This window comes from Caloenas nicobarica, chromosome 29 (genome assembly GCF_036013445.1).
Source record: "Caloenas nicobarica isolate bCalNic1 chromosome 29, bCalNic1.hap1, whole genome shotgun sequence".
Classification (NCBI taxonomy): Eukaryota; Metazoa; Chordata; class Aves; order Columbiformes; family Columbidae; genus Caloenas; species Caloenas nicobarica.
In genome coordinates, this window is record NC_088273.1 from 1,638,901 (window position 1) to 1,653,781 (window position 14,881).

At 50.3% G+C, this 14,881-nt stretch overlaps 1 protein-coding gene across 1 annotated transcript; it reads left to right on the forward strand.

Annotated features, from left to right (window-relative positions):
• Positions 1-2,084: 2,084 nt before the first annotated feature.
• Positions 2,085-2,666, forward strand: LOC135999673 (olfactory receptor 14J1-like). Its single transcript, XM_065653233.1, has one exon. It carries the CDS (start codon positions 2,085-2,087, stop codon positions 2,664-2,666), a length of 582 nt encoding a protein of 193 aa, XP_065509305.1.
• The last annotated feature ends 12,215 nt before the right edge of the window (positions 2,667-14,881 follow it).

Below are 14,881 nucleotides of genomic sequence, written 5' to 3' on the forward strand. Positions count from 1 at the left end.
GCATCTGCTAAAGCTGGAACAGCCACAGCTTATGGGATCCCTATGGAGAGGACTCTTGTTCAGCAATTTTGAAAATCAAAGCAGACGGGTTTGCACCCAGGGGTGCCCAGGGCTGTCCTGCAGAGCAGGGTCCCTGCACCCCAGGGCTGTTTCGGGGCAGGGACTCTGCCGCCTGCCAGGGTCAGCGCTCAGCCTGCCCGGGGAGATCCCCACGGTGCTGTGGGGAGAAGCTGTGGGGGGAAGGAGCCACCTCTAGCTGGGCAGGGTCCTGCTATGAAGTCGGTGTTGTGTGTGTCAGGGCTGCTCACAGCTCCAGATCACTTTATGACCTGTCCGGGAGGAGTTAAAAGAAGCACAGCAAGAGAGAGGCTTTGTGAAAAGGAAGAATCCTGTTCAATCAGTCTTATACTCTGGGTTGTCTATGTGGCCAGTGGGAAACAGAAATTAATGTATCAGTTCAGGAGGATGAACTGAAATTCCAAATCTGTTACTCTTTGGGGTGAATAAACCTGTTTCTACCAGAAATCAACACACCCTGGCTTACAGACAGCATCAGGATGACTTTTCCATGCTCATAATTGTTGGTCTGATGTTCCCATCAGAGCCGGCCCACACAGAGCTGCCCCTGGGCAGTGCCCGGCTGCTGGGAGGGGTCTGCAGGGCAGAGCTGAGCACACAGCGGCTGGGATGGGGTCTGTGACACTGACAGGAGGAGACCTGGGCACAGAGACACAGCTGCAGGCAGGGACAGCTCCAGGCAGCAGAGCAGGGGCTGGTCAGGAGCTCTTTTGCTCCTGCTCTGCAGGTGGCTGCTGGGGGTTGTCTGCTGGGCAATGATCGGACTGTCCCTTTAGCACATCCCATCTCCAGGAGCCCTGACTCTGCTCTGCCTGTCCTGCTGGGCTCACCAGCTGCCCCCAGAAAGGCCCAGCTCTGCTGTAGGATGCCAGGAGTGCTGAGCCTTTCCTTGGGGTCCGCACTCTCCTGCCAGAGTCCTTTGCTTCTCTGGGTGAGGGGTCGTGTCCTGCTCTCTCCATCACATCTCCACCTCTGGGCTGGGATAGAGAAGAGTTTGCAGATCTTCCCTTTCAAACAGGGCTCTCCTGCTCCAGTGTGAGTCCAGTTGTTTGGATTAATTAGATTAATTTGTGTCTGAAGTCATTTTAATGGCAGCACAAACTGAAGCACAGACAGATGAGTAAAATACTGATGGAGACTTCTGCTGTCTGACTCAATAAAGCACCAGAGAAAGCTGAGCCTTTTTGCCTCTCCTGTCTCTCGATTCATCACATTTTCAATCATAGAAATTAGGATTTCTACCCCTGAAAAAACAGCACTCACCTGATGTGGTGATGGAAAATAAAAAAAACCCAGATAAAATATTTATAAAAATATGCTAATTGTCTCCTTTGCAGCCCAAGCCCTTGACAGTCATGAGGACAGATATTAAACTTTTTCATTGCAGGTGGATTACATCTGCCATTCCTTGTGAACGTCAGAGCTGTCACAAACCAGGTCCTATGTCCTCACTGCAGCAGAGCAAAGCTGGCTGCTGGGCAGCACATGGGCAGAGGTCCTGCTCCTCACAGCACACTCAGCCAGCACACAACAGAGAAACGAAATGCATTTCTATTGGGGTGATATCTATAAAAAATGATGTGGCTTTGCTAAGAGGAGTTTGTCCTAATTTTACGTTGGTTTTTCTTTTTTTGAAGAGTCCACATTCCAAGAAACAGCAAATGTCCAACAGCAGCTCCATCACCCAGTTCCTCCTCCTGCCGTTCGCAGACACACGGGAGCTGCAGCTCTTGCACTTCTGGCTCTTCCTGGGCATCTACCTGGCTGCCCTCCTGGGCAACGGCCTCATCATCACCACCATAGCCTGTGACCAGCACCTCCACACCCCCATGTACTTCTTCCTCCTCAGCCTCTCCCTCCTCGACCTGGGCTGCATCTCCACCACTCTCCCCAAATCCATGGCAAATTCTTTATGGGACACCAGGGTTATTTCCTACACAGGATGTGCTGCACAGCTCTTTTCGTTTACCTTCTTGATAGTAGCAGAGTATTCTATGCTCACCATCATGTCCTATGACCGCTACGTTGCCATCTGCAAACCCCTGCACTACGGGACCCTCCTGGGCAGCAGAGCTTGTGTCCACATGGCAGCAGCTGCCTGGGCCACTGGGTTTCTCTATGCTCTGCTGCACACAGCCAATACATTTTCACTGCCACTGTGCAAGGGCAATGTTGTTGACCAGTTCTTCTGTGAAATCCCCCAGATCCTCAAGCTTTCCTGCTCACACTCCTACCTCAGGGAAGCTGGGCTTCTTGTGGTTGGTGTCTTTTTAGCTTTCATCTTTTTTATTTTCATTCTTTTCTCCTATGTGCAGATCTTCAGGGCTGTGCTGAGGATCCCCTCTGAGCAGGGATGGCACAAAGCCTTTTCCACCTGCCTCCCTCACCTGGCCGTGGTCTCTCTTTTCATCAGCACTGGCATTTTCGCCTACCTGAAACCCCCCTCCATCTCATCCCCTTCACTGGACCTGGTGGTGTCTGTTCTGTACTCAGTGGTGCCTCCAGCAGCGAACCCCCTCATCTACAGCATGAGGAACCAGGAGCTCCAGGATTCAGTGTGGAAATTGATAACTGCACTTTTACAATAAGAAACAAACTAATAAGCAACAAACTCTCACCCACTGCATAGCAGTTATAGGGTAACTCATTACATTCTCAGCGTTTCTTGTTGTTGTTGTGGTTGTGTTTTGTCATAATGTTGTCATTCCTTTCCTAATTCACTGTCTGCCTTTTTTTCTGACCAAGTGTCTATGGAAATGAGGAGCCATTTTCTCTCTGTTTTTAAAAAGAATAAAGGGCTCTGCAGTGTTTTTTTTTTTGTTTTATTTTTAAGGCCTTTTTGGAGCTGCAATGACAGTTTCTTTCTGCATTAGTGGAGGGGAGCAGAGTCCCAACCTGGCAGCACTAACAGGGAGCAGCAGCCCTTGGTCTTCCAGAGCTGTTCTCGTTCCACTCCCACACTCTCCTTCTCATCCCTTGTGTTGGTGCAAGGCCTGAGTGCTCTGGCAGCTTGGTCACCGTCCTGCTGTGTGTCAGTCCTGTGAGCGCAGGCAGGGACAGGCAATGGGCACTGCTGTGACAGAGCTGGCCTCAGAACAGCCTTTCCAGAAAGAAAGGTGATCTCCTCAGGGCAGTGCATGATGGTTTATATCTTCTTGCAAAATCTATCTCAAGCATATGCCTACAAAAGTGGCCCACAGATGAAACACCATTGTACAGCTGCACAGCGTGTGTGTGCAGGGCTGGGCACACAGCAGTGTCCTCTCACAGCCAGGCCTCCTGCCAGAGACCTGCAGGACCAGCAGAGCAGGGTCTGGGCTGTGCCCCTGTGTACTGGACACCCCTTCGGAAGGAGCCTCAGGTCAATCATCATGCACTGGCCCCTCACAACCACCTTTTCCTGCACTGGCCTCTCACCCACAGAGGTTGTTCTTCCCTCCATGGAGGGACACTGAATGAGTAGTTCAGCAGTCCATGTTTGCTTTGTACAGATGAATTGTGAGCACGCACATCATGTACTTGAGGTGACATGAACCCGAGTGATCACAAACACCATCAACTATTCCTTAGGGTTCCATGAAGGCCTGTGGGACAGACAAGATCTTGAGGTCACTTGGTGTTGGAAGTAACATCCCATTGTTAACTGCCTGAATGCAGCACTGGGATGTGCTTCCTTCAAGCGAGCTCCTTGTGTCCATTCTTCCTGCCATGGGACAAGTCAGATGAGTGCAGAGCAGGGTGACACACCATGGGGCTCAGGTGCCTCCCATCCTTTGGGAGTGGCAACAGGAGGCCAGAGAGGCACTGTGACTCCTGCCTCTGTGTGTAAAAGGGACAGACTCTGTCTCTGAGCAGCCCTGGGTGCATAAGGAGTCCATGAGGCCAGCTCAGATGTTGACACCTGACAGAACCCTGACATTTCTGTGTTTGACTAGAGGAACAAACCCCATTTGACCAGTGAAATTCATCTCAGCTGCCTTGGACAGGCTCATTGCACGTGTTCTTGTCTGCTACGTCACCCTTCCCATGATTCCGGATTGTGCTCTCAAAAGTGCCATAGAAACCAGAATGGTTCTGGGGTCCTTAAAAAACGCAGACCTCAAACCCATCTTCAAGAAGAGCAGGAATAGGAACTGGGAGAGTTACAGGCTGGTCACCCTACCTCCCTCCCTGGGAAAGGGATGGGACATGTCCTCCTACACCCATTTCCTGGAATGTGAAGGCGAAGGAAGGGATTGCTGAACCCAAATGGACAGGGGAAAGAAAGGCATGTTGTGTACAGGGTGCTTGCAAGGCCTCAGCCATGGTGTCCTTCTGGCCAGAGTGGTGCTGATGGGGCTCAAGAAGTGGATGCTGGGTGGGAAGTTGACTGAACCATTAAGCCCAAATATCATGAGTGGTACAAAGTCCTCCATGCAACCAGTTGTGAGTGTCATCTCTCAGTGACCAGCACTTGGGCCAACACTATTGAACGTCTTTAGTCTCCCCCTCTAAGATGTAACAGAGTGCACTTTCAGCACCTTTGAGGATGATGCAAAGCTGGGTGGAGGCCTTGAGCAACCTCACCTGGTTGACCGTGCCCTGAGCGGGAGAGTGAGACAAGATGAGTGAGACAAGGGCTCTCTTCAAACCTGAGTTATTCTGTAATTTGAAAGAATTTTTTCCTTGGAGAGGTTTCTGGAGAGAGAACAGGTAGAAGAATAGTAAAAAAAAAGTCAAAAGAGGAGATATAGAAGGTGTTAACGGAAATACAGCAGTTCCAGAGAAGAGTGCTTTTCATGCACATTGTTAGTAGGAAATATATTTGATGAATTTGAACAAGGTGAGGAAGCCAGATGGGTGTCTACAGCCGGCAGGGAAAGAGGGGCAGGTGTAGGACTGCGTAGAACATGCTTCAGTCTTGGTCAGGTCCTGGCGGCTAAGGAGGGGGATGGATGGGTGCTGGTATTATGAGGTCAGTTGTGTCTCAGAATCTCATAATCCACTCAGAAGCGTGTGGCTGTGAAGGGGACAGTGAGATCAGTTCTGTCTCTGGAGGTGACAGGCCAGCAGCAGGGACATGGCTGGGAAAGAATCTCTGCCAAGGTACCCACAGGCCCTACCCAGGAAGAGGCCTTGGAGACGGGTTGTCACGTCCATCCCACCTGAGAACACGACGGGACAGCAGCAGGAACAAGGTCGTGTCTGTCAGAGAAGCTGAAAGGCCAACAGCAGTCATGGGATTTAGAAGATTTTGTTGAAATTACTTCTCTCTGGTCAGGTAAAAAACCACAAGAAGCCTAGCAGGTTGGGTTCCCTGCATGAAGGGCAGTTTCTTAGATGGTCGTGCTCTCCTTGGAAGTGGGAAGAAGCAGGGAAGAGTCAGAAAGTGCAACTTGGAAGGTGAGGACTGGATATCAGGACGAAAAAATGTGACTGGAAGGGCAGTGCTGTGGTGCAAGAGGTCACGCAGAGGGAGCTGGATCAGCCCATGGCTTTGTGTTCCAAAGAACAGCCAGTGAGGGTGCAGACACGTCAGTGAAGGGACAGAAATGCTGGGGTGAGAGCAGGTGGGGAAGCCAGATGGGTGTCTGCAGCCTGCAGGGAAAGAGGGGCAGGTGTAGGACCGTGTAGAACAGCCTGTGATGGAGATGGCAAAGGGTGCTGGCAAGGCTGGAAGGGACCAACAGAACCCAGGTCTCTGTCCCCTTGGCCATGGCAGTTGTCTCTGCCACTGAGGCCTAGGAGAAGACATGTTGTCCTCATGGCACTGGGGCCTCGTTGCCTCCTTGCAGCCCCATGGGGAAGCTGGAAGTTGTTGTACCAGTGTTGTCCTTCCCTTGGCCTTGCACACCCACATCCCACGGTCCCAGGAAGAGCCCTGAGCTGTGTGTGAGGGACAGGATCCCCCTTCCCTTTGCCTGGAGGTCATGGCTTCTCCTTTCTGCTTCAGAAAGCAAACCAAGGGGTTTCTCAGCATCAGAGCTGAAGAGAAGACTAAAAGGAGACCTCATGGTGGCTACAGCTTCCTCACAAGGGGAGAAGGGAAGGTACTGATGTCTTCTCTTTAGTGACCAATGAGAGAACCCAAGGGAATGGAAGGTAGATGTTGCAGGGAAAGTTTAGGTTGGAGATGAGGAAAAGGTTCTTCACGTAGAGGGTGCTGGACACTGGAGCAGGCTCCCCAGGGAGGTGTCACGGCCCCAAGCCTGACAGTGTTGAAGAAGAGACTGGACAACGTCCTCAGATACATGGTGTGAACTTTGGGGTTGTCCTGTGCAGGGACAGGAGTTGGATTCTATGATTCCTTGTGGGTCCTTTCCAATTCAGGCCATTCTATGATTCTATGAAATACTAGGTCAAAAATCCATATTTTCATTGTACAGATGAGTTGTAAACATACACATCATGTGCATGTCCATTGTGTACACGTGGTAGAGATGAACCCAAGTGAGCACAAATGCTATCAGCTATTCTTTGGGGTGCCATATATATCATTGGGATAGAGATAGTGTTCAGGGGTCAATTCCAATCTGCGTTATTGTATAACTCCATGAACCTTTGCCCTGGAGAGCTCTTTCAAGATGGAACAGACACAGGAAGAAGAAAAAAAAAAAAAGGCAGAAGCAGAGATATAAAGTGTACCCGGGTAAATAGAGCAGCTCCTCTGAGGAAAGTTTCTCCACTCAAACCCTTGATAGGAAATCTATTAGGTAAATTTGATGAAAGCAACTTAGTTTTATCTGCTCACACACTGGACCACAAGGAGGGTGATGGCTGGGTACGATGCCATGTGCTCAGCTGTGTCTCAGGAACTCCTAATCCAGTAGGAAGCCAATGGCTGTGGAGGGGACTGTGAGGTCACTTGTGCCTCTGCAGGAGACAGGCCAACAGCAGGAACAGGGCTGGGAAAGAGACTGTGAGGTCACACATATGAGATGAGGAATCGGGCCCAATCAGCATGATTTATGAAAGGCAGGTCCTGCCTGAGCAAACTGATCTCCTTCTATGTCAAGGTGACCGGCTTAGCAGATGAGGGAAAGTCTGTCGTGGGGGAGTGAATCCACCACACAGGCTGTGGATGTTGTGTACTTAGACTTGAGTAAAGCCTTTGACACTGTATCCCACAGCATTCTCCTGGAGAAGCTGCAGCCCATGGCCTGGATGGTGTATCTGCGATGGATAAAGAACTGGCTGGAGGGCTGGGCCCACAGAGTTGTGGTGAACGGAGCCAAATCCAGTTGCGACCGGTCATGAGTGGTACTCCCCAGGGCTCAGTATTGGGGCCAGTTTAATCTCTTTATCAATGGTCTGGATGAGGGCATTGAGCGCACCCTCAGTATGTTTGCAGATGACACCAGGTTGGGTGGGAGTGTTGATCTGCTGGAGGGTAGGAAGGCTCTACGGACCGATATGGAGCTGCTGGTTCATTGGGCTGAGGTCAATTGTCTGAGGTGTAACAAGGCCAAGTGCCAGGGCCTGCCCTTGGGTCATAACAACCCCATGCAAGACTACAGGCTTGAGGAAGTGTGGCTGGAAAGCTGCCTGGTGGAAAAAGACCTGGGGGTGTTGATCGACAGCGACTGAACATGAGCCAGCATGTGCCCAGGTGGCCAAAAAGGCCAATAGCCTCCTGGAGTGCATTGAGAATAGAGTAATGGGCAGAACCGGGGAAGCGATCATCCCCTTGTACTCAGCGCTGGTGAGGCCAGAAGTTGAATCCTCGGTTCAGTTTTGGGCCCCTCACTTTAGGAAAGACCCTGAAGTGCTGGAGTGAGTGCAGAGGAGGCGACAGGGCTGTTGAGAGCCTGGAGCACAAGTCTTCTGAGGAGCAGCTGAGGGACCTGGGGGTGTTTAGCCTGGAGAACAGGAGGCTGAGGGGAGACCTTTCCCTCTCTACAACTATCTGAAAAGAGGTTGTAGCATGAAGAGTGTTGGTGTTCTTCTGAGTAGCAAGTGATAGGATGAGAGGAAATGGCCTCAGGTTGTGCCAGAGAAGGTTCAGAATTGGTATTAGGAAGCATTTTTTCATGGAAAAGGTTGTGAAGCAGTGGAACAGGGTGCCCAGGGAGTGCTTGAGTCACCATTCTCTGTTCCATAGCAGAGCTTCTAGGAGGATCTGTTTCATGTTCTTCCCAGGCACAGGTAAGAGGCTGACAGGTCAGTAGTTTTCAGGGTCCTCCTTTCTACAGCAGAGGAGAGAAACACTGCCACCCTCAAAGGGTAGTGCTGTGGTACAAGAAATCATCCAGAAGGAGCGTGAGATCAGTCCACCACCTTGTGTTTCGAGGAACAGAGCATGGGAGTGCAGACACATCAGTCAATGTATGGAAACTCCAGGGTGAGAGCAAGGGGAGAAAGCCAGTTGGGTGTCTACGGACTGCAGGGAAACAGAAGCAGCTGTGGGACAGTGTAGGACAACCTGTGGTGGAGATGGCAAAGGGCACTGGCAAGGCTGGATGTCACCAAGAGAACCCAAATCTTTGTCCCCATGATTATGGCAATCTTCTCTGCCACCAAGGCCTATGAGGAGACATGTTGTCCTCAGGCACCGGGGGCACCTCATGGCCTCCTTGCACACCCCCAGGAAGGCTGGGAACTGTCACACCATTGTCCTTCACTCGGCATCACACAGCCCACATCCCCCTGCCCCAGGAAGAGCCCTGAGCAATGGGTGAGGGACAGGATCTGCCTTCCCAGGGGCTGGGGGTCAGGCCTTGGCCTCTCTGCTTCATCCAACAAAACCAGGGTTTTCTCAGCACCTCAGCTGCCTGCACATGACCCTTTGTTTATCTGCCATCATGGCCTCCAATTCTCTGCTCTAACGAGTCCCTGGGGAGGCTTTGCTGGTACTTGCCCTCAGTGGAACTCATTAATACTTCAAGGTACTTAGTACTTTTTTCTTCTGACTTTGACTTCTGGCAAGGTTTGTGCAATCTCCTCTCAGCACCTCAGTGAGTTTCAAGGACTCAGCACCAAATGCACCATGGGGCTCATTACACTGAAGAAAGCTCTAAGAAACCATGTCTCTTCTTGTAATTGTCTTCTACTCTTGTACAGTGAATTAGAGAGTTTTCTTGGTGTAACTATGTAGAAAGATTTCAAAAAGCTTCTAATAAAAGCGTCTTTCTATTTTAAAGGGTGTATTTCTTTAATTTTTCCGTTTAAAGAAAATATTCTATCAGTATTATATCGATCCAGGGTCTCTCCTGTGGAGGTCTGGACTGGCTGGAGAAGGTCTGACACTTGAGGTCTGACACTGTGTGGACAGCCTTGCTCCTCACCTCCCCAACCCCATCATTTCTCTCATTGGCCACCTGGCACTTGCATCCCTTTTCCTTACCCCAGTCTTCTGCACTGCAGTCTGCAGCTGGATGTTCCAGCTCCTTTGCACCAGCTCCCACCTGCTCTCCTTGGAGACCTGGCTGCACACAGGCAAAGAGGGACTTTTCTTTCCTTTTGAACAAACAAAATAAAACTGATAAGATTCATGATTAAAAGAAAGCACACTCCTCAACTGTATGCCAAGGACAAACTGCCACCAATGAGATTCACCATTCACAAGGCATAACCATGAGAAAATATTTTAGGCAGAAATGAATTACAAAATAAACACAATAAAAGAGTTGGCTAAAGACAGAATTAGATAGACTACCGAAAGACAAGGAAGCTTTTACCTCCTTGAAGCTGAAAGCAGCAACTGGATTGTTGAGAGATGTCTGAGTGATCAAAGAGTAAGGGGAAGGGAAATCCAGAGAGCAATCGCAAGTGCTTGTGTGTAGATTAGTTGCTGGAAATGTGACTTCAGACATGGTCAGTTTAGTTAGGATGGGTGGAAATACATGAAAGATGAGGGAGATCAGATGCACAGCCTAACAGAGAGAGTGCTGGCAAGGCAAATCTAGTGGAAGGTGAGAAGTTCTCCTCTTGCTCTTAATGCACATGCTGAAAAGCCTCATTTTGATCTCATGGGAAAACACTGATATTTTATTTAAGGTATTTAATTGTTTCAGCTGATGATTTCCTGCTCCTGCTTTAAAAGACGTGTGAAAATGTCTCACATTTTCAGGGCGAGCTCCATTGCCTGACCACAAGTATCCAGGGCCACCTCCAGAGGAGCCAGTGTCTCTGCAGTCTATGTCTGGACTGGTCGTTGTCACAGAGGACCCGCTGGAGACCAGAGCCCCTCGGAAGCTGCAGCTGGAGCCTGGGCAGAGGGTCCCAGGGCACCTACACTGGCACCACCCACCCCTGTCCCTGTAACCGCATCCCAGCCCAATGTCATGATCACTTGCCTTTGCAAACAAAGGCAGAACATAAAATCCCCCGGAGATCAGTATAGTAAAACAAGGCAAAACAAAGAAGGAGGTTAACAACACCAGATATATTTGAAGCCTAAATCTGCAATAAGACTTGTCTTTCACTCTACATCTTTCATTCTATTTTTTATTGCTTAAAACAAAAAAAATGTTCTCAACATTTCCATCATATGGAAACCTACAGCATTCGAAACACTTTATTTTTGTCTTACACAGCCCAGGGCCCCAAAAGCTCCCTGCCAATAACTGTCCATGCCACTTCTTACTCTTGGCACAGAGTGAATCCCACTCTGAGGTTTTGGCGACACTTGCCTGATGGAGAAAAGCAGGGTAAAAAGCTTCAGTGTAATGTGCCCATTTGGGATGGCCAAATTTGCACTGATCTTATCAGATATCTGTCATCTGTCTTTTTATATGAGAAAATCTGTATTTGTGTGTAGGTACAAGCACAGAAGAATCATAAAATAATAGAATAATGGAATCATAGAATCACGTAGGTCAGAAAAGACCTTTAAGATGATAGAGTCCAGGCATAAACCCAACACTGCCAAGTCCACCACTAAAGCATGTCCCTAAGCCCCATTTCTACATGTCTTTTAAAACCCTCCAGAGATGGTGACTCAAGTACTTCCCTGAGCAGCCAGTTCAAATGCCCAAAAATCCTTTTCATGAAGAAATTTTTTCTGTTACCCAGTCATTCCCTGGCACAACTTGAGGCCATTTCCTCTTGTTCTATCACTTGTTACCTGGATAAAAGAGACTGACCCACACCTCACTACAACCTCCTTTCAGGTAGTTGCAGAGACCAATAAGGTCTCCCCTCAGCCTCCTTTTCTCCAGGCTAAACAGCTTCAGCTTCCTCAGCCGCTCCCCATCTGACTTGTGCTCCAGACCCTTCATCAACTTTGTTGTCCTTCTCTTAACTGACTCCAGCACCTCAAAGTCTTTCTTGCTGTGAGGTGCCCAAAACTGACCCCAGGATTCGAGCTGCAGCCTCACCAGTGGCCAGGACAGGGGAACAATCTCTTCTCTAGTCCTGCTGGTCACACTAGTGCTGATACCAGCCAGGATACCATTGGCCTTTTTTGGCCACCTGAGCACACTGCTGGCTCAGGTTCAGCCGCTGTCGACCAACAGCTCCAGGTCCTTTTCCACCAGGCAGCTTTCCAGCTGCTCCTCTCCGAGCCTGTAGCGTTACCTGGTGGTGTCATGACTTTAGTGCAGGACCTGGCACTTGGCTTTGTTGAACCTCAGGCAACTGGCCTCAGCCCATCATTTCATCCAGTCCATATCCCTCTGTAGAGCCTTCCCAGCCTCCAGCAGATCAACACTCCCACCCAACTTGGTGTCATCTGCAAACTTACTAAGGGTGCACTTGATCCCATTGTCCAGATCATTGATAAAGAGATTAAACAGAACTGGCCCCAATACTGAGCCCTGAGGAACACCACTCATGACCAGCCACCAACTGGATCTGACTCTGTTCACAACTCTTTGGGCCCAGCCCTCCAGCCAGTTCTTTACCCAGCAAGGAGTATGCCTGTCCAAGCCATGAGCAGCCAGTATTTTTACGTTTTTGTTCTATTTTATTTTATTTTGTTTTATTTATGAATAAATATGGTATTTAAAATGTATATATGCCTCTGTACATGTGTATAAGAGTATACACATTATATATAGATATATACGTATGTATAAAACCAGAGAAATTAAATATACATAGCCATTATAACGTACATATAAAATGGATAATGCCTTCTTTAATAAGATCTAATGGAATGAAGAAGTAGATTTTAAATGAGAGTAGAAAGAAAAGTATAAGGATGGGTCGACATCCCCCACTTTACCTGGTGCAGAAGCAGCCCACAGATGTCTGGGGAGGAACTTCAATCAGGTGGGGAGGACACAGACAAGCTGGATCATGCCCAAGGGCTATGTCCTCCCCCAGGAGGCCACTGAGGGGCCCTCAGCACAGATCCTTTCACATACAAGGAAAAGCCCAGTCCTGTGGGCTGGACTGTATGGCCCCCACATCCCAGCCCAGACCAGCAGGATGGGCTGTGCGGGATTACTGGGACAGACTCTGAGCTCTTCTGGGTGCTGCGAGACACAGGCAAACTGTCTGTGAACATGGAAAACCAGGACAAAATGCCAATTTCAGAAGAACATGTGCATGGGGACAATACGGAAAAGACCCGAAGAGGATCTCAAAATAGACAACATGAAGCAGAAGATGTTGCCAATGAACCCATGAACCAGAAATTGGACGTTGAGGTGCCAAACAGAGGCACCTCCCTGGTTGTGGGGGTCACCCAGCTGCCTGTAAGGCCACTGTGGGGTGCAGGCTGGTGATAAATAGGTTTCCTTGTCCTTAGGTTCATAACCTGATTGAATGTTCCAAACTGCTCTGACTGAGTGAGGGGAGAAGTGATGGGACTTGCCCAGGTCCACCTGAGCCACACCAGCCAAACCCAGTGTGCTGTGTATGTCATGTCTGGGGTGGGGAAGGGGGTGGTGGTGGATGTAAATGTCTTGAACACTGTAGGACCTGAGCAGAGTGCACATGGTATGGAATAAGGGGTGGAGATTGTACTGGCTGGGATGGAGCTAATTTTCTTGTTCACAGCCTCCACTGATGGTGCCCAGAACAGCTTTGACAACACTCTGACGTTGTAGTGGTTGCTGAGCAGCACTGGCACAGCCTCAAGGCCTTTGCTGTTTCTCCCTCTGCCCTAACAGTGTGGAGGCTGCAGGTGGCAAGAGGCTGGAGGGGATGAAGCCAGGAGAGCTGACCCCAACTGACCAGAGGGATATTCCACACCATATGACGTCATGGTCAGCAATAGAACTGAGGAGGCAGGTGTGTTCTTCAGAACATCCTTTGCTCAGAGACAGGCTGAGCATATATATCTCCTGCTCTGAGTGATTACTTCTCCACTTATTAAATTGTCTTTATCTTGACCCATGAGATATTCTTTCTTGCTTTTGCCCTTCCAGTTCCCTCCCCCATCCCGCTGCTGGGGATTGAGCAAGTGATTGGGTGGGCGCTGCCAGATGGGGTCACCCCAACATGTGCACAGAGCAAATAGGTTGTGCGGGTGAGGTCCCTGGTGTCTCAGTAGATCACAGGCCAGGAGCTGACTCAGCGATCGTGTAAGTGGTTGCAGGTCACTGACACCCGAGCAGCTGACAGGCCCAGCGCAGGCACACAGTTTGTGTCACAGCTTGTGAGGTCACTTGTGCCTTTGTGTCTCGCAGGCGAGCAGACAGCAAGTGGGTGGATGTGACGTGGTCAGGTCACTGGTGCCTGAGGAGCTGAAGGCAAGAGGGAGAAACGTGGCTTGGGATGTACTTGTGATGTCAGTCCTGGCTGAATGGCTGATGGGCCAGGACCAGGTGCACGTCCTTACAGGTGCTGGGGAGGTCACCAGGTGTCTGAGTCAGTCACCCCTGAGTAGCTCACAGGCCTGGAGTAGGCCCATGGCATGTGTAGGTGCTTGTAATGTCACTGCTACCTGAGCAGTGATAGGGCAGGAGCAGGCCCATAGTTCATGTAGGTGGTTTTGCGGTCAATGGTGTCTGAATAGCCAACAGGCCAGGAGCAGGCCCATAGTTCATGTAGGTGGTTTTGCGGTCATTGGTTTCTGAAGAGCCAATAGGCCAGGAGCAGGCCCATAGTGTGTAGGTGGTTTTGCAGTCATTAGTGTCTGAATAGCCAACAGGCCAGGAGCAGGCCTATATCGGACATAGGTATTACGACATCACCAGTGGCTGAGTAGTAGATGGGCCAGGAACAGACACATGGCTCGTCCGGGTGCTCCTGATGTCACAAAACCATATTTATACCCCACCCAAATTCAGCTTTTTGGAACCATTGTCAGCAGAAGTCCTTAGAGTGCACACACACGTGTGACAGTGTAACCAATGAGCACACAGCAGTGGCAGTAGGAGCTGTGAGGTCACTGTCAGAATATCCAATGAGCACACAGCGGTGGCAGTAGAAGCTGTGATGTCACTGTCAGTATAACCAATGAGCACACAGCGGTGGCGGTAGAGGTGTGAGGTCACTGTCAGTGTAACCAATGAGCACACAGCGGTGGCAGTAGAGGTGTGAGGTCACTGTCAGTGTAACCAATGAGCACACAGCGGTGGCAGCAGGAGCTGTGAGGTCACTGTCAGTATAACCCATGCACACCCAGCACTGGCAGTAGGAGGGTGCAGTGCTCACGTCACCGGTGACACCCCATGGCCATGGAGCTCGGTGCAGACCGTCCATGTGCTGTCACAGGGTCCCCACGAGGTACCGGAGCTGCCCGGCCCCGTGTCTGCGAGGCCGAAGGAGCAGCCCCTGCAGCCCTGGCTGCAGCCGTCGGGGTGGGGGTGGCTCGGGGGCACCGCAGGGATGTGCCCGGGCACGGCGCCCGGAGGAAACCACAGACTTCCTGCCCGGGCGCCGCGGGGGGAGCGCGGGGGCTGTGGTTTGTGCACCTGCAGGCTGCAGCTCT